At 39.8% G+C, this 20,912-nt stretch overlaps 1 protein-coding gene across 1 annotated transcript in view; it reads left to right on the forward strand.

Annotated features, from left to right (window-relative positions):
• Positions 1 to 17,266, forward strand: part of mtmr9 (myotubularin related protein 9) — a 76,446-nt gene extending 59,180 nt beyond the window's left edge. The window contains exons 9-10 of the mRNA XM_033021370.1: positions 13,449 to 13,600; positions 14,492 to 17,266. Of these exons, the coding sequence (XP_032877261.1) occupies positions 13,449 to 13,600; positions 14,492 to 14,655 (316 nt within the window). The 3' untranslated portion in view covers positions 14,656 to 17,266. The remainder of the gene's footprint in view (positions 1 to 13,448; positions 13,601 to 14,491) is intronic.
• Positions 17,267 to 20,912: the final 3,646 nt, after the last annotated feature.

Genomic DNA, 20,912 nt, shown 5'->3' on the forward strand with positions numbered 1-20,912 from the left:
TCCATTTTACTTGTCACATCCTCAAAAAATTCCAGAAGATTAGTCAAGCATGATTTTCCTTTCATAAATCCATGCTGACTTAGGACTAATCATTTTACTGCTATCCAAATGGCCCATTATTACATCTTTAATAATTGACCAGCATCTTTCCCACCACCGAAGTCGAGCTAACTGGTCTGTAATTCCCCGTTTTCTCTCTCGCTCCTTTCTTGAAAAGTGGGATAACATTAGCTATCCTCCAATCCCCAGGAACTGATCCTGAATCTATTGAACATTGGAAAATAAACACCAATGCGTCCACTATTTCTAGAGCCACCTCCCTGAGGACCCTGAGAAGCAGACCATCAGGCCCAGGGGATTTATAATAATAATAATACATTTTATTTATGGGCGCCTTTCAAGAGTCTCAAGGACACCTTACAAAAATTTAGCAGGTAGAGGAAAAACATGTAAGGGGAATGAAATAAATAGTAGAGACATGACTAGTACACAAAGTAAAGACAGAATTCAATTCAAAACACAATATGAGGCAATTAATGCACAGATGAAAAGGGAGGGGGACGTGGGGCTAAGGATAGGCAGAGGTGAAGAGATGGGTCTTGAGGCGGGACTGGAAGATGGTGAGGGACACGGAATTGCGGATCAGTTGGGGGGGAGTTCCAGAGCCTGGGAGCTGCCCTGGAGAAGGCTCTGTCCCCAAAACTGCGGAGGTTGGACTTGTGGATGGAGAGGAGACCGGCTGATGTGGATCTGAGGGACCGTGAGGGTTGGTAGGGGGAGAGGAGGTTAGTGAGATATGGGGGGGCCAGATGGTGGAGGGCTTTGTAGGTGAGGATCAGGATTTTGTAGGTGATCCGGTGGGAGATGGGAAGCCAGTGAAGTTGTTTGAGGACTGGAGTGATGTGATGCCAGGATTTGGTGTGGGTGATGAGTCGGGCGGCTGCGTTCTGGACCAGTTGGAGTCGGTTGATGTAGGTGGAGCTGATACCAAGGAGAAGTGAGTTGCAATAGTCCAGTCGGGAGGAGATGAAGGCATGGATGAGTCTTTCAGCAGCGGGAGGTGTGAGAGAGGGTCCGAGTTTGGTGATGTTGCGGAGATGAAAGAAGGAGGTTTTAATGACATGGCGGATGTGAGGCTCAAGGGAGAGGGTGGAATCAAAGATCACGCCAAGGTTGCGGGCCTGGGGAGATGGGGAGAGTGGTGCCGTCGATGGTGAGAGTGGGGTTATTGATTTTGCTGAGTGTGGCTTTGGAGCCTATGAGGAGGAATTCTGTCTTATCGCTGTTGAGTTTGAGGAAGTTATGTGCATCCAGGTTTTTATAGCAGACAAACAGGAGTTGATATGGGAGAGGGGGGGGGTTGTGGGAGGATTTGGTGCCGAGGTAGATCTGGGTGTCATCGGCGTAACAGTGGAAGTCCAGGTTGAAGTGGCGGAGTATCTGACCAAGGGGGAGGATGTAGATGATGAGGAGGAGGGGGCCGAGTACGGAGCCTTGGGGAACGCCTTGAGTGACTGTGGCTGTAGCAGAGGTGTGGTTGTGGAGAGAGGAAGTGGGATCTGTTGGAAAGGTAGGAACGGAGCCAGCTGAGTGCAGAGCCTTCAATGCTGAGGTCTTTGAGTCTGGTGAGCAGGATGTTATGGTTCACTGTATCGAAGGCTGCGCTCAGGTCGAGGAGGATAAGGATGTTGAGGGAACCAGTGTCAGCAGAGGTGAGGAGGTCGTTGAGGACTTTGAGGAGACTTTATCATCCTTCAGTCCCATTAGCCTACCCAATGCTATTTCTCGTCTAATGAAAATTATTTCAGTTCCTCTACCCCCTTAGATCCTCTGTTCTCCAGTACTTCTGGGAGATTGGTTGTGTCTTCCTTAGTGAAGACAGATCCAAAGTACCTGTTCAACTCTTCTGCCATTTCCTTGTTCCCCATAATAATTTCACCCGTGTCTGCCTTCAAGGGACCCACATTTGATTTTGCTATTATTTTTCCCTTAACTTATCTAAAGAAGCTTTTACTGTCCTTCTTTACATTCCTGGCCAGCTTCCCCTCGTACTTCCTCTTTTCAGCCCGTATTGTCCATTTTGTTTCCTTCTGTTGTCCTATGAAAGTTTCCCAATTGTCTGGCTTCCGGCTACTCTTTGCTGTGTTATACATCTTTTCTTTTAGTTTTATTCTATCCCTAACTTCTTTTGTCAGCCACGGTTGCCTCCTACTCCCCTGAAAACTTTCTTCCTTTTTGGAATGAAATGATGCTGCGTCTTCCGGATTATGCCCAGAAATTCCTGCCATTGCTGTTCCACCGTCATTCCGGCTAGGATCCCTTTCCAGTCTACCTTGGCCAGCTCCCCTCTCATGCCTTCATAGTCCCCTTTGTTCAACTGCATCACTGCCACTCCCTTACCTAACCTAACCCCATTGAGATAATAATCTGCCCCCTTGTTTTTGCCGCCAAAGTGGATCTCACATTTATCTATATTATACTGCATCTGCCCACTCACTCAACCTGTCCAGGTCACCCTGCAACCTCCTAACATCCTCTTCACAGTTCACACTGCCACCCAGCTTTGTGTCATCCGCAAACTTGCTAGTGTTGCTCCCAATTCCCTCTTCCAAATTATTAATATATCTGGTAAACAGTTGTGGCCCCAACACCGAGCCTTGCGGGACTCCACTCGTCACTGCCTGCCTTTCTGAAAAGGACCCGTTCACTCCTACTCTTTTCTTCCGGTCTGCCAACCAATTTTCTATCCATGTCAACACACTACCCCCAATACCACGTGCTCTAATTTTAGTCACCAGTCTCCCGTGCGGGACCTTATCAAAGGCTTTCTGAAAGTCTAGATACACTACATCCACTGGCTTCCCTTCATCCATTTTACTTGTCACATCCTCAAAAAATTCCAGATTAGTCAAGCGTGATTTCCCTTTCATAAATCCATGTTGACTTCGACTAATCATTTTACTGCTATCCAAATCCCCCATTATTCCCTCTTTAATAATTGACTCCAGCATCTTTCCCACCACCGAAGTCAGGCTAACTGGTCTGTAATTCCCCGTTTTCTCTCTCGCTCCTTTCTTGAAAAGTAGGATAACATTAGCTATCCTCCAATCTCCAGAACTGATCCTGAATCTATTGAACATTGGAAAATGAACACCAATGCGTCCACTATTTCTAGAGCCACCTCCCTGAGGACCCTGGGATGCAGAACACAGGCCCAGGGGATTTATCATCCTTCAGTCCCATTAGCCTACCCAATACTATTTCTCACCTAATTAAAATTTATTTCAGTTCCTCTACCCCCTAAGATCCTCTGTCCTCCAGTACATCTGGGAGATTGTTTGCGTCTTCCTTAGTGAAGACAGATCCAAAGTACCTATTCAATTCTTCTGCCATTTCCTTGTTGCCCATAATAATTTCACCTGTGTCTGCCTTCAAGGGACCCACATTTGACTTTGCTACTCTTTTTCCCTTAACAATCTAAAGAAACTTTTACTGTCCTTCTTTATATTCCTGGCCAGCTTCCCCTCGTACTTCATCTTTTCAGCCCGTATTGCCCATTTTGTTGCCTACTGTTGTCCTATGAAAGTTTCCCAATCCTCTGGCTTACGGCTACTCTTTGCTGTTATACATCTTTTCTTTTAGTTTTATTCTATCCCTAACTTCTCTTGTCAGCCACGGTTGCCTCCTACTCCCCTTAGAATCTTTCTTCCTTTTTGGAATGAAATGATCCTGCGTCTCCCGGATTATGCCCAGAAATTCCTGCCATTGCTGTTCCACCGTCATTCCTGCTAGGATCCCTTTCCAGTCTACTTTGGCCAGCTCCCCTCTCATGCCTTCATAGTCCCCTTTGTTCAACTGCATCACTGCCACTTTCAATTTAACATTCTCCTTCTCAAATTGCAGATTAAAACTAATCATATTATGATCACTACCTCCAAGCGGTTCCTTTACCTCGAGTTCTCTTATTATATCTGGTTCATTGGACAACACTAAATCCAGAATTGCCATTTCCCTGGTCGGCTCCATTACAAGCTGCTCCAAGAATCCATCTCGGAGGCACTCCACAAACTCTCCCTCTTGGGGTCCTGAACCAACCTGATTTTCCCAGTCTACCTGCATATTGAAATCCCCCATCACCACAGTGGCATTACCTTTGTTACATGCCAGTTTTAACTCCTGCTGCAACTTCATCCGGGCTACTATTTGGGGGTCTGTAGATAACGCCAATTAGTGTCTTCTTGCCTTTGCAATTCCTCAACTCAATCCACAGTGACTCGTCAGTCCCTATGTCTTCCCTCGCAAGGGACTGAATTCCATCCCTCACCAGCAGAGCTACTACCCCCCCCCCCCCCCCCCCCTCCTCTGCCCACCTGCCTGTCCTTTCTATAGGATGTATAACCCTGAATATTAAGTTCCCAGGCTCGATCCTCCTGCGGTCACGTCTCGGTAATCCCCACAATGTCATATCTACCAACCTCTAACTGAGCCTCAAGCTCATCTACTTTACTTCTTATACTTTGCGCATTCAAATACAAAACTTTTAATTTCTTATGCATCTCACCATTCACATCGATCCCTATTACACTTGGCCATACGCTCCTATCCCTTTGTAAGCTTTCTTTCCCGTTATTTCTGGGGTCATTAACTATCTCTTTACTCCCTTTCCCTTTAACTCCGTCCTTGACTATCCCATTTGACACCCCATGCCCCCCCCCCCCCCCCCCCCCCTTATTTAGTTTAAAACCACCTGTGTCGCAGTGGCAAACCTGCCTGCCAGAATGCCGGTCCCCTACCTGTTAAGGTGCAATCCGTCCCTTTTGTACAGTTCTCCCTTACTCTAAAACAGATCCCAGTAAACAGGTTATGATGGTATACATTCCTGTGATGGTTATGATGGTATACATTGCTGATGTATTTGACAATGTCTCTTGGATATCCAGTTTTGATCAACGTTTCTTTTGGTAGATTTTGAGTGGAACATAACGGAAGATGTTCTCAGTTTGAGGCTTTGTGTCATAGAGCCAGGCACTTCGGCCCACTTGTCCATGCTGACCAAGTTGGCATATTGGGCTAGATGCATTTGGCCCATACCCCTCTAAACCCTCCCTATCCATGTGTCTGTCCAAATAACTTTTAAAGTTATAATTGTATCCGCTTCTGTAGCTTCCTCTGGCAGCTCATTCCAGATATAGATAACCATCTGAGTGGAAAAAGTTGTCCCCAAGGCTTCTCTTAAATGTCTCCCCTCTCGTCTCAAACCTATGACCTATTGTTTTAGAATTCTCTGCCCTGCAAAAAATATTGAGCATTCACTTTACCCAATGCTCCTCATGACCTTGTGCATTCTTGGCCCAGCCTTTCCAACATCTCCCTATAACTCAAGCTCACAAGCCCATTTAAAATTCTAATGAATCTCTTCTGCACATATTGCAATTTAATGACATTCTCCCTGTAACTGGGCGACTGGAACTGTACATAGTATTGCAAGTAAGGTCTCGCCAATTACTTGTAGAGCTGCATCATGTCTCAAATTTTGCACTCGACACCCCTCCCAATAAGCCAGTTCGGTATTCCGACTGCGCATGCACAGGTCATGGGTCGCTCGGGATAAAGGGTGCAGACCTGCGTCTCGTCCCTAACCAACCGGCGCTGGGCCGTCCCTGTCCATTCCCGAGTGTCCCGTCCAGGGGCGGCAGCTGGATGTGAGCAGCAAAGCGCGGAGGGGGGGGGGGGGGGGCGCCGGCTCCAGCTCCAGCTCGGCTCTGCCTGTTCCGCCGGAGCGGCGACCCAGGCCCGCAGGCGGCACGGAAAAAGAGCACCAATCCCCAGCCATCTCGCCGGCAGGACAAGCAGAGTCGAGCTGGGGCTAGCGCCTCCCCTCCTCGCTGGCTGCGGGCGTGCGCCGACACTCGAGTCCGCGGACCTCTGGATAGAAGACCCTCCTTCAGACTTCCTACACATTAGACTTTTGCGCCGTGGTTGGGATGGATGGGAGCGGGGATTTCCACGGTTGCAAGGAACAAAGAGTGGTTGGATCCCAGCTTGAGCTCAACCAACGTCGGTCACATTATCCGGATAGGCAGCGTGGGATCAGGAGCTGATATGAAGCATCAGCGATGCTCTGGAATCCTAGTCGGCTGCCGCTGAGTAGCGGGGTCGAGGCAGCAGCGGGGTCGAGGGAGACCCGGGGAACAGAAGTGTCAGTTCTTTCAGTGGCGAGGCACCAGCTACTGCGGCCCGCTCACCTGTCGGGCGCTGACTCCTCGATCCCGGGATCCAACCACTCTCACAAAATGCCGGTGTACTACGAGGACGGTACGAACACTCAGTTCACTCAACGCAAACTTTAGGTCATTTGTTCCTTGCGCCCGCAGAAATCTCCATCGCGGTCGAGACGAGAGGGTTCTGAAGTTGCATTCTCTCGATTGAGGAAATTTTCTCAAATCTCCTAGATGCAACGAGCCATGGCTTTACCAGTGGTTGTCTGTCTAACTGAAACCTCTCCCCCACCTCTCACCGTCTCTCCCTGTCTCCCACTCGAATCTGCCTCCTCTCTCTCGCTGTTATACCCCGCTCTCCCCCGCTACCAGGCACCCCGTTTGCTTTTTTTATTCTGACTGACTGACAAATCCCATGATTCCTTGCGTTTTTCCGAATACCGAACTGGCTTATTAAGGCAAGTGTGCCAAACGCTGCCTTCACCATACTCTGCACCTGACTCACCACTGTTAGATCACCATGTACCCAAGTCTCTGTTCTGCAAAACTGTCCAGGACTGGTCAATGGTGATGATGACATCATTCTTGATGGTAGACATTGAGTGTCTCCTATCTTTGCTTCTTTTGATGCCTCTTCCATGTGTGGTGCAATATGGAGCACTGACTCATCAGTTGAGGAGAACAGAATTCGCAATCAGAAGGTAACCTTGCTGGACTTCCGGTGGCGCTATGGAGTAGGAGAGACTCGCGCCAACTAGCTCCGTGAAAAAAACGAAAAAACGGGGGGAAAAGACAGATCCTACCTGCAGAAAACAGCACCGATTGTTTTGCACTAAGCCCGTGACGTCATCAGGCGCGCGACACCGGCTGTATGTCGACTCAACATACTCCCCCCCCCCCCCCGCAAGACAAAAAACGGCAAGACTAAAGAGGTAGGCCCAACTGAAGCCTCGGCCTCAGGTTTAACAGCATCCCGAGAAGACATCTCAAAGAAGAAGAAAAAGACTGAGATGGAAGAATTAAAAACGTTCCTTAAGGAGGAACTTAAAAATCTTAGACAGAACTTTCAAGAGGTTAAAGAGGAGCTGGCATCTTTTAAAAAAGAAATTAAAGAACAAATTAAAGAAGATGTTACAGAGATTGTACACGAAGTCCTTGAAGACTGGAAATTAGATATGGAAAGAAATATGACTCAAAATGTTGAAGAAGTAAATGAAAAACTGAATAAGATGGAATCCAGATTTGATTCTAAACTTGAACCTATTCTCCTGACATTAAACCAACACCACAAGATTGTAAAAGAACTTGAGGAACTTGCTGAGACAAGCACCGCAACTACAAAACAACTCATCACTGAGAATCAACGCCTATCAAAGTTATTGTATCAAATAACTGAAAAATGTACAGACTTGGAGGGACGACAGAGTCGTCAGAACTTAAGAATCGTGGGCATCCAGGAAGGCAGAGAGGGGACTCGTGACCCCCGTGAAATTGCTGCAGAAGTACTGAAAACAAATTTGAACCTGGACCAGGCGCCATTACTCGCCCGAGCGCACAGAGTGCCGAGACGTCCCCCAAAGGTGGGCGACCGACCAAGAATAATGATAGTAAAGGTCCAATATGACCATGTATTGGATGACATGATGAGGAAAATTGGCAAAAGCAGAAATCTTGTATATGAAGGAGACAAGATTAGCGTATTCAGAGATTACCCTGTGGAAGTTGCTAAGAAAAGAGCGTTGTTCACAGAAACAAGAAGAATATTGAAGAACATAAATAATCTGAGATATGGACTGTTATATCCCGCAACACTAAGAGTCAGTTACGAGAAGAAGGAATACTTCTTCATCAAGCACACGGAAGCATTTGAATTTGCCAAGAACATCGAAGACAAGATCGAAGATTGAAAAATATTCAACTCTTAACACCTACCCGGATACTGCTATCTCGCAGAGAAGATATGGAACTCTAAACTTTAAACTACTATATTTAAGAGCTGCCTAAAATTCGCAATAAGAATTGGGTATATTTCCTGCAACGGATATATAATACTAACATTCTAGTACTAACCTCTAACAACTATTAATAATTAAGAATATTAACTAACACTAACTAATGATAATAAGATTATTTAGATAATTTAAGAATTAACTAAAAGTATGAAATATAAGTAAAGTATGATTCAGGTATTTTATAATGAGAAATGTTTGGTGGCTCTCTCTCTGATGTTTTCGTTTTTGATTATTCTTTGATAAATGTTTATATTATACAAAACTAACATTTCAATTTGAGACTACTAATTATACCATTAATGGAATATAATCAATATATCTTTCCCCCCCACAAATTGTATGCATCGAATTGGAAACTTTCCTTTCAAGGAAAGTACGGAGCTAGTATTTTTATAAACCAAAAGCTACGGAAGTCCATAGATGCTTAGCCACATTTGGGTGGCTATCACTAACTGCACTAATTGTAGTTGTAGTTGCTTTTCTTTTTTACTTTCCACACTTTACTAACCCTATTTGCTATCACCTTTTTTATCTTATATCATATTATATTTTGTATTTGGAATGGAATTGCATATTTTATTTAAGGAGATATGTTCGGATGGAAAACAGACGTGACCTAAAATTCATCTACCTGAAGTTCAAGTATAAGGTAGGGTTGAGTGTGCTGAATCATCTGCTCTACCACTTAATCACAAGATGCAAGACATGAATTTAAAAATTGGGGGTGAGGGAATTAAATTCTGTAGTTGGAATGTTAAGGGAATTAATGAACCTATCAAGAGAGGCAAAGTGTTAGCTCATTTAAAATCCATGAAAACAGATATAATATTTCTCCAGGAGACACATCTTAAAAAGGAAGCACAACACAGATTGAAAGCAAAATGGATTGCTAAAGCGTACCACTCTTCATTCTCACATAAATCAAGAGGTGTTGCAATATTAATTCGTAAAGGTATACTCTTTAAACATATATCAACGATAGAAGACATTGAAGGCAGATATATTCTAATAATAGAGGAGTTATACTTAAAAAAGGTGACTCTCCTCAATGTGTATGGACCAAATTTTGATAGCCCTCTGTTTTTTAAGAGAATTCTTAACAATATCCCGGAAGGTACACAACAAAACTTAATAATCGGTGGAGATTTAAATTGCACTTTGGATGCTTGTTTGGATAGATCATCAACTCAAAGAAAACTAAAATCTCGATCAAGTGAATTTTTAAATTCATACATTAATACTACTAATATTAAGGACGTTTGGAGAATTGAAAATCCATCGGGCCGAGAATATTCATTTTACTCACCAGTACATAAAACTTACTCAAGGATAGACTATTTTTTAGTAGATTCAAAACTTATCCCATTTACCTATAACTCACAATATCATAACATCATAATCTCAGACCACGCTCCATTAACATTTATGATCAAAGTAAACGGAATGGCAGAGACACAGTCACAATGGAGATTTAATCCCCAAATCTTAAAAGATAAATCATGTAATGAATACCTAGTAAAACAGATTAAAATGTTTTTTGAGGCTAACGATAGCCCTGAAATATCTGCCTCCCTTCTTTGGGAAACATTTAAAGCATTTGTACGAGGAGCATTAATTTCTTCCCAATCATTTTTTAATAAAGAGAATAGGGCTAATCAACAGAAACTGGAAATGGAAATAAAGCAATTAGACACAGAAAACGCAGCAGCACCATCCACGATACAACACAATAAAATTGCAGTATTGAAATATAAATTAAACAAGATTTATTCAGACCAAGTTATAAAACTTTATCAACATACAAAACAATTAAATTTTGAATTTGGTGACAAACCACAAAAACTATTAGCGCGTCAACTTCGCAAATTGGATGGGGAAAAAACAATATACAAAATTAGAACAGACAAGGGAGAAACATTAACACTGCCTAAAGATATTAATGATAGATTTCTACAATACTACCAAAAATTGTATTCATCTAAAATAACAGAACAATCAACGGGAATGGAAACATTTTTACAGAATTGTAAGTTTGCGGGTCTAGATCAGAAAGAGAGAGAATTGCTAGGGGCTGAAATTACGATAAAAGACATTGAAGAATCAATAAAGTCCTTAAAAAACGGAAAGTCGGCAGGACCCGATGGTCTAAATTCGGAATTTTATAAAAAAAAAATATGATTTGCTTTCCCCACGCCTACAGACAATGTACAAATACGCTTATACTCAACAGAAACTCTAAATGAATCTACAATCACACTTATACCAAAAACGGACAAGGATCTTGAAGACCCAGGTTCATACAGAGCTATAGCCCTCTTAAATACTGATCAGAAAATATTAACTAAGATTCTATCTAATAGATTGAGCTTAGTGATCAGCAAATTAATACATCCCGACCAAACAGGGTTTATCCCCAAACGGTATTCATTTTATAATCTGAGAAGATTATTTAATATTATATACTCCAATAGAATCCCTAACGCAGAGCTAGCAATTATCTCGTTAGATGCTGAAAAAGCATTTGACCAGGTAGAATGGCCATATTTATTTTCGGTGATGGAAACATTTCAACTAGGAGAGAAGTACTGTACATGGGTTAAATTGTTATATTCTAATCCAACAGCTAGAATATTAACAAACAAAATGTTATCAACTAAATTTAATCTCTCTAGAGGCTGTAGACAAGGATGCTCACTATCCCCACTATTATTTGCTCTTGCAATCGAACCCCTAGCAGAAAGCGTTAGAAACCATCCAGGAATATTTGGATACAATACTAGAGACACAAGGAATAAAATCTCCTTATATGCAGATGATATACTAATATATATTACAAAATTAGAAACTAGTATTCCAAACCTATTAAATCTAATAACTCAATTTGGTCAGTTTTCGGGATATAGAATCAATTGGAATAAAAGCGAAATCATGCCAATAACAAAATTCAATTTACATACAATACAACAATCCCGTTTTAAAATAGTTAAATATAAATTTAAATACTTAGGAATCTATGTAACTAAGACATATACCTCTTTATTTAAACTAAATTTCCCACCCTTACTGAATAAACTACATAAGAATATTCAATACTGGAAAACACTCCCCATTTCAATGCTTGGGAGAATTAATGCTATAAAAATGATTTTTTTACCGCAACTGCTGTACCTACTTCAACTAATTCCGATATATATCCCAAAAACTTTTTCAAAAAAGTCGATTCCATTGTTACAAGTTTTGTCTGGGATTATAAGAATCATAGAATAAGTAAAAAACATTTATGTAAATCAAAGATAAATGGAGGTCTGGCTTTGCCAAATTTCTTATTTTATTTTTGGGCAGTTCATATTAAAAACATGAATTTCTGGCTGGAAGAAATGGATCAACAACCAGATTGGCTAATGATGGAAAAGGAAGACTGTCTACCTTTTGAAATTGGACCGATCATATTTGCCCCCACAAAACTGCACAATAAAACCTATAAAGAAAACCTCATAATACATAGTGGAATACGAATTTGGAAACAAATAAAAAAAGATTTAAAATTGAATAATATACCACTCTGCCTTCCCATTGTAAATAATCCTTTATTCAAATCATCCTTTATGGACAAAGGTTTCACACAATGGAAAAATTATGGAATCAAAAATATAGGACATCTTTATGGGAAAGGCACTTTTCTTTCATTTCAAGAGTTACAACAGAATTATGGACTGCACTCAAATAATTTCTTCAGATATCTACAAATTAGAGATTATGTTAAATCTAATACACAAGTCTACAGGAATAGGGAATCAGAAATTCTTGATGAATGTCTGAACAAGCATCCTAATACTGAAAAACTAATAGCTTATATTTATAACACCCTACTAAACAACGAGGTACCACCGACCGAACCATATAGATACAAATGGGAAAATGAAATAGGTCATCCTATCACGAAAGATATGTGGGACGAAAGTTTACAACAAATACATCAATGTTCATTAAATGCCAGACATACTTTAATACAATTCAAGGTCTTACATAGACTACACTTCTCTAAAATAAAACTAAATAGAATCTTCCCACAAATCTCTCCTATTTGTGATAAATGTCTACATTTAGAGGCTAATTTAACACATACGTTTGCAAACTGTATAAAACTTAAACATTTCTGGACTGATATTTTTGAAATAACTTCAGAAGTTATTAATACAAAACTGGACCCAGACACAAAATTAATAATACTTGGAATATCAGAACAAAGCTTAACACTCACAACAAACCAAAGAAATGTCCTCAACTACAGTATAATAACCGGAAAAAAATTAATATTAAAATTTTGGAAAGGCCCTACAACCCCCACAATTAAAATGTGGATTACGGAAATGTCGGAGACCCTATACTTAGAAAGAATTAGACTTGTCTTAATGGACAAACAAGATCTTTTCCATAAAATTTGGGCTCCATTCATTAACTATCTGAAGGGATAGATTGGCACAGCACGAGGACCCAACTGAAACTTGAACTCAGGAATAGATGAAAAGCTATACTTTATAACCTACGAACCTATCTCCATTGATGTATTACAGGTAACCCATTCCACCTCCCTTGTTTTTCTGTTGTGTTTTTTTTTTTTGCTTTCTTTTTTATTTGTAACTTTCTACCCTCTCTTTTTCTCTCTTTCTATAAAAAATAAAAACACTAGAAGCAGAAGTAATTGATAATGGAAAATTTTAATAATGTATGACTGATGTATATGAAAAGTTTTTTTACTATAATATGTAACTACATTTTATAATATGTCTACTAATAAATTAAATAAAATTAAAAATTAAAAAAAAAAGATTTAAAATAAATAAATTTTAAAAAAAGAAAGAAAAAAGAAGGTAACCTTGCTTATATTTGATCTGATGCCGTGAGACTACATGAAGTCTCAAGTCAAATTGGAAGGCTACTCCTTTTTATCAGTGTGCCAGAGGGATGCTGCCTCTGGTATATCTGTATGGTTTGTTTGTTCAGGCCTCTGAATTACGTGTAACTTAAATGCTGCATCACCAGCATAAGAGGTTCAGGAGAGAGCAATTTCAGATGTATGATATGAAGTGTGATGTACAAGAGTGGGAATTTCATTTGTTGTGTGTGCCCTGATTAAAGCGAAGCTCTGGTAAAATATATTTGTATAATTTGAATACATACAAAGAGTAATTAAATATTATTTTCCTTGTTGTTCCAGACGAAAACTAAAGCTTCAGCAGAAGACTGTCTCACTGTGGTCTTGGGCGAATAGACCAAAAGTGTTGGAAAAGTACTTTAACCCTCTCTATGAAGCGAATAGCTTGGTAATCTGGCCTTCGGTGGCACCACAAAGTTTACAGCTTTGGGAAGGTGATTTTGTTCAACTTGAAATTGCGACTTTTTTCAATTTTTATTTCCAAGGATTGCCTGGGAACATTCAGTGGATGTTCTTTTAATTCATATAATGCAATTATTTTATATTTTTTGAGATGGGGTTGTGTGGGTAAAACATGGTCATTTACTACTTCATGAAGCCAGTGCTTCCACTTGTTTTGAAGTTAGTTTTATGACATTGTAGTTATTTTGGATATATGGGGGTATGGGATTAAATTCACTTACTTGGGCTGCTGATATCTATAAGTGTAATGCATACAATTTCATGTCAGGTTCAATACTCATTTGGGATTGGTGGTGCTAGTGCTTAATTGCTGATCGAGTAATCCAGAATATCAATCCAGTGACACAATTTTAATTCTCACATGGACTCTACGTTTTGGTTCTTAAACTGATGGGCAATTAGAAAATAGCAAATAGGTGCAGGAGGAGGCCATTTAGCCCTCTGAGCCATGAAATAAAGATGGAGATGCTTGCAATAGAAATTAACAAACACCCCAGAAAGAGCAGAAATAGCAGAAACTTGCGGGCGCGGCCTGATCTAAGAATAAAACCAACTCGTTTATTAATGCTCTTCTTGAAAGGAAATCTGCCACTCTTATCTGATCTATATGTAACTCCCCCCCCCCCCCCCCCTTGAATGTGCATATCTTGAATTTGCATTACACAGAGAAAAGCTGGATAGATTTTCAAATTCTTCAAGAAGGCAATAGATTGTCTATCCTGGTTAAATTGATTCTGCACTTTTAAGTCAATTATAGAGGGCACTTTCCTGATTTATAGTTGCTGTAGACTGTAGACAATTAAGCCAAAAATTGTAAAGATTGGGGATATTCTGATGGTAATTTATTCAATTTTTAATTGTAGGTGTATTTCTCCGATGGAATCGTTCTTCAAAATACCTGGATGAGGCCTGGGATGAAATAATTCATATTATTGAGTACAATAAGGATTTACAAGCAAAAGTAAATGCTCTTCGACGCCAGCTAGCTGAACTACAAACAGACGATGGAGAACTTGAAAGTCCTTAAACTACTGCAAATTTATTAATTATTACATTTACTCTCTTGAAAAAGTAACACTTTGTATATGATGCTGTGCATGGGTTAGTTCTTAAACACATTTGAACATCAGATTCTCTGCAGTAAGATTAAATGTAGGACCCTAGCTATTAGTTACATGGTAATAATTCAGGTGCCCTAAAACAGTTTTTGAGGAGGAATATTTTTCAGTACGGTTTTAACGTGAAATCTGCAGATTGAGTTGCTGACCATTTAATTTCAGGACTGATTAATCAGTCAAATACTGCACAAGCATTGAAAGGCAATTCCTTACCTTGCCTTTGCTTCTCGTTATCTTATTGTACTGTCGCTTCTTCTGGCTTCATCCTTATATAAAGTGTGAACAAATTACTGAATGTGGGAACAGTTAAATAATCAAATTATTGAATCCGAAGGATCACTGAGTTATTGAAATATTTATTGAATTGCTTAATACTTTGGGAATTTGTCAGTCTAATTCTAGTTTAATTTGCCTTCAGTTGTTGCACCTCAATGTATCTGTACTTTGGAACAAAATGGGTTTCCTTGGAAAATACGGTTCAACCAGTATCTACTGAAATTTGCTCATGTAGAAACATTGCACCTACTACATGTCACAAATAATGATTTCTGCTAACACTGCCAAATTGCTATTAACAGATGTGCAGACCTATTTGTTACCATTTGAAACCTTAGAAACACATCCTAATGCTTATTATACTAATATGTGGGCGAAATCGGAGGCATTGAAGAGCATAATTCTACTGAATGGAAAATATTTTTATGTTTAAGTGAATAGTGTAAATGATTATCATTGCTTGATTACTATTATCATCTATAATGAAAACATGAATTGATCATCGTATTTTAGTTTGATATGGAAGAGGACCAAACTAGCCGCTAGAGTGGAAAGTTGTTGAATGAACAAAGACGACAATAATATTATAAAAGGCACCTCTTGATAATATCAAGAACTTCAGATGGGCAGAAATATCTACATGGATGTAATATATTTCTGAATTGAGATACCATTGTTTGCACTTTATGAAGAATATACTTTAGTTATATCATTGTCTGGTGGTAACTCTGCTCTTCTGTAGAAATCTGTATAGACTCCTGAGTTGCACCATTCAACAGTCATTTTGATGAAGGGACTGTGGCTATCTGAATTTGAAAATACACTATATGCCCACTTCTGACAAACAATCATTTCCAGTCATTATTTGTATTAGCACTTTATCCTTCTAACAGAGGGATCCAAATTGAAATTTTAACTTGCATATGCTGCTTCTATTCTGTTGGCATTGCTCCTATATAAATATTTGAAAGGATTTTGAAGTAGTTGATGATAAAGCAGTGACATTAGTATAGGACATTAATCACACAACACATCCTTATCTGTGCAGGTGCTTATTTTGCTAATCATTGAATGAAATAACCATAGCACACTTTAAGTATATTTATGCCTTAATTACACTACATTTGTTAAAATTGGGTATTTTGGAAGGTAATGCTATGAAATTAGAAATGTCCTTGGAGGTTTTTTTTATATTGTTTCCCAGTATACTAACTTGATATACTAATATTTGTAAAGTATGAATCGGATAATTGAATAAATGTTTGAGCAGTTGAAGAAAAATAGAATAAATCTTTTAAAGGTGTGGTCTCATCAATAGAATTGAGATATTAATGATATTCTTCAACTTCTCATTTGTATTTATTCACGACCCCCCCCCCCCCCCTTCCCACTGTTAAATCTTACCACATCACCCAAGGGGATAAACGGAGGCCTCTTCCTTTCAGGAGTGAGTTCAATTTAAAGCTTGGGGGTTACAAATAGTCTACAACTGGATAACTTGAAGTTAGTGTGACTGTTGTTGATACAATTTTGTGAAGAGTCGTGTTAATACTTTTAGAAAATAATGTATGGTTCCCCATTTATATTCGATTAAAGATGAGTGTGTTCAAGTACTGGTGAGTGTAATTTTTGCACATGACAACATGATTTTCAAACATGATGTGAATGGTTCTTTTTAGATTGCTTCGGAAGCTATCGCTTGCTTATCAGTGTTAATGGGGAATTTTAAAAAGGATGCAATTTATTCTCGGTAATTAATCTCTGATGAACTCGAGTAAACCTTAAAAGGCTGTGTCAATATTTGTAAAACATTCTATGTTAAGTTCTGAAATCCTATCAAATCATTCTGTCGTACTGTATGGCCAATGTAGTGCATATGAATACAACTGACTTCAATCTGTCTGATTATGTGAACCAGGTGGTTGGAGGTGATACAATATTTAAAGATAATTTCAGTTGTCTTTCTCCGAATTTAGCCAATTGTTTACTTCGCTTATGTGGGGTTTTTTTAAATCATGTGTTGAAATATGTTCATGAACAAGCTATGCTCTGTGAACTGTTATTGATGGTTATGTGCTGACTAAATTACGCAATGCATGCATTGACAGGAAATGTTAATTTTGACATTAAATATTTTAAGTACATGACCCCATCTGCTTTGTTCATTCACACATATGTTCAACAAAATCATCTTTGCATTATTTTAATTTGTCTTTTTGAAATAAAAGTTACAAATTCTGTTCATAAGTTGCATTTTTTTTAATTGAAATCTTATTTATAATCAGTTAATTGAAAATATTATGAATGATACATCAGTGTAACTAAATAAGCTAATTGCATACCATGTTATCTACAGAGTGTGTTCTGGACCTCATGACTCCCCAGCACTTGTAGTATAGATCTTAAATCCAAGTTTTCAGACATTTAATTGTGCTCATGTTCTGGCTATTATCTATATATATTGCAGATAACTGCATCCTTTGTTAGATCGCTGCATTTAGAAGATCTGTACAGATCTGTAAATCTGATTATGTAATTTCATCCTTGTGCTGCTAAGGTTTTATGATGACTTACAAAAGCAAAGTTTAGACATCTGATTCAGCTTGTTCTTCCATAAGAGTCAATGAACCAAAATTGCACCTTTTATTAAGCATTATTTGTTTAGAAGAAATCTTTTCCTTTAGGAGAAGCTAAATGTGATGGAAATATTTGTACTGTAAAGCTTTTTCAGAGATTAATGGGATTTTTTGGAGCGTATACAAGTTGTTTTCCAACTGAAGTGAAAAAAAATTTTGAGGTTGATGACTGAATAATATTGTAGGACATTTTGCAAAAGAATTTAAATGAGATTTTTATTTTTATTTGAATTTTTAAAATTTGTGGCATTCAATTAGTCTTGTTATACTGAAGCCACCTTACGCACGATTTGAAGAATTGGAACAACAAAATAAGCTCTCTTCCTCTTTAGTTGTCCCGCAGATTCAAGGAGGAATTATTCCACTGTGGTTTGTGTGTTTCTGAGAAGCCTGGTGAGCCCAATGTGTGAGCCATAGACTCTTCCCCTGATGGGACAGGTGGTTAATTTGAGAGGGAGGTCTGCTGCTGCTTCTACGATATACATGGGGTCGCTGTGCCCTTATGATACATAATAATAATAATAATACTTTTTATTTATGGGCGCCTTTCAAGAGTCTCAAGGACACCTTACAAAAATTGATCATGTAGAGGAAAAACATGTAAGGGGAATGAAATAAATAGAGACATGACTAGTACACAAAGTAAAGACAGAATTCAATACAAAACACAGTATGAGGCAATTAATGCACAGATGAAAAGGGACGGGGACGTGGGGCTAAGGATAGGCAGAGGTGAAGAGATGGGTCTTGAGGTGGGACTGGAAGATGGTGAGGGACACGGAATTGCGGATCAGTTGGGGGACGGAGTTCCAGAGCCTGGGAGCTGCCCTGGAGAAGGCTCTGTCCCCAAAACTGCGGAGGTTGGACTTGTTGATGGAGAGGAGACCGGCTGATGTGGATCTGAGGGACCGTGAGGGTTGGTAGGGGGAGAGGAGGTCAATGAGATATGGGGGGGCCAGATGGTGGAGGGCTTTGTAGGTGAGGATCAGGATTTTGTAGGTGATCCGGTGGGAGATGGGAAGCCAGTGAAGTTGTTTGAGGACTGGAGTGATGTGATGCCAGGATCTGGTATGGGTGATGAGTCGGGCGGCTGCGTTCTGGACCAGTTGGAGTCGGTTGATGTAGGTGGAGCTGATGCCAAGGAGAAGTGAGTTGCAATAGTCCAGTCGGGAAGAGATGTAGGCATGGATGAGTCTTTCAGCAGCGGGCGGTGTGAGAGAGGGTCTGAGTTTGGCGATGTTGCGGAGATGAAAGAAGGAGGTTTTAATGACATGGCGGATGTGAGGCTCAAGGGAGAGGGTGGAATCAAAGATCACGCCAAGGTTACGGGCCTGGGGAATGGGGAGACAGTGGTGCCGTCGATGGTGAGAGTGGGGTTATTGATTTTGCTGAGTGTGGCTTTGGAGCCTATGAGGAGGAATTCTGTCTTATCGCTGTTTAGTTTGAGGAAATTATGTTGCATCCAGGTTTTTATAGCTGACAAACAGGAGTTGATATGGGAGAGGGGGGGGGGGGGTGGTGGGGGGATTTGGTGCCAAGGTAAATCTGGGTGTCATCAGCGTAACAGTGGAAGTCCAGATTGAAGTATCTGACCAAGGGGGAGGATGTAGATGATGAAGAGGAGGGGGCCGAGTACGGAGCCTTGGGGAACGCCTTGAGTGACTGCGGCTGTAGCAGAGGTGTGGTTGTGGAGAGAGATGAAGTGGGATCTGTTGGAAAGGTAGGAACGGAGCCAGCTGAGTGCAGAGCCTTCAATGCCGAGGTCTTTGAGTCTGGATACATGGTTTTAAAGTTTTTAATCTTGTCCCCAATGCTGCTCAACTTTGAGATTCATTGGCCATAGATTCCCAGGAGTCAGTGTGGATGTGGCTTTTTTTTTTGGAGAGTTTTGAGCATATTCTTGAATCTTTTCGTTTATGTGTCTGGTAATATCTGTAACCCACTTTGCCCAATACGATCAATGCAACAATAGGAACATTTTGATGTACCTGCAGGCCATATTGTAAAACCAAATATCTCAAGGTTTGACAATGCAAGGGCTTGTTAACTGAAAGCTTTGTAATTTTTATGCATAAATTGAATTAACATTTTTCCAATAAATCGTACTGTTTTTTGGGGGTATTAGTACTTTTGGTATTCTGCTTGCAAGTTACAGTTGTATTTATTCAATTAGGCCCCTCCTAAAATGCATTTCATAAAGTGAACTACATTTCCCTCTTCATCTCATACTGAACTGTTCCAACCTCCGGGTCATGAAAGAAGAGAGAGAAATGACATCGAGACAGCAGTGGAGGCAAAAAGGAAATGTGCATATTAGTTTCAATGTGTGAATCCGGTTACAGGTAGATAATTGTCATCGTATGAGGAAAGTGATGGGCTCCATCTAGTGAGGGGCAGTCAGCATTTGGTGGAACCTGCTCCTAGGACCGCATTGGGTTGTGTTGGAGTTTAGAGGGAGGTCACCTTCCCAGCCAAGTTGTGTGATCAGTGCTTGGCCTTGTCAAAGAAAGACTTCAGAGGAAGGACTGCAGCTGGTGCCTAATAGAAACCACAAGATGAGTATAACTTACCACTGAAACAACTGCAGACATATTGCGAAATTAGTTATTTTGAAATTCAACATTTTTTTGCTGGTTATCTATCAAATCCGCAATGAAATCACTTAATAATCTGCAATTTACAGCATTCTCCAGATGAATTTGAATAAAAGTACACGGTGTACCATTTTTATAACAATCTAATAACATTTTTATGAAACTATTAAAATTAAATGAAGCATTATATTATAACTACCTGTACTAAATTGTTTTCAGTATTGTTGTACCTATTAGGTGAGTGGTAAATATCACCTTGTAATAATCCCATGATTTATTTCCTCCAAATAATTTATTTGTACGATTCATCATAATTTTCTGAAAAAATCCTGGAGTGTTGGCAACATAATAACAATGTGAGATACAGGCTGGGATTCCATGGACCGGCAGTAACTCATTTAAAAACAAATTATCACTAGTTTCTCAATCTACTGTTAACATCATGTTTCAGCCGATCAACGTATCATATACAATTAAATATCAATACAAAGGTAAAAACTTTATGTAATTTTGTTGAGGCAGTAATAAACTCATTTTAGACCTTATTGAGATTCGATAGACATCATGAAACTGCATTGCTTGAAACACTGAATGAGTGCATTAATAAAAATCAAACCTTCAAATGTTTTTACTGCTGGTGATAGGTTTAGAAGAATGTAT

Source organism: Amblyraja radiata, chromosome 5 (assembly GCF_010909765.2).
Source record: "Amblyraja radiata isolate CabotCenter1 chromosome 5, sAmbRad1.1.pri, whole genome shotgun sequence".
NCBI classification, from domain to species: domain Eukaryota; kingdom Metazoa; phylum Chordata; class Chondrichthyes; order Rajiformes; family Rajidae; genus Amblyraja; species Amblyraja radiata.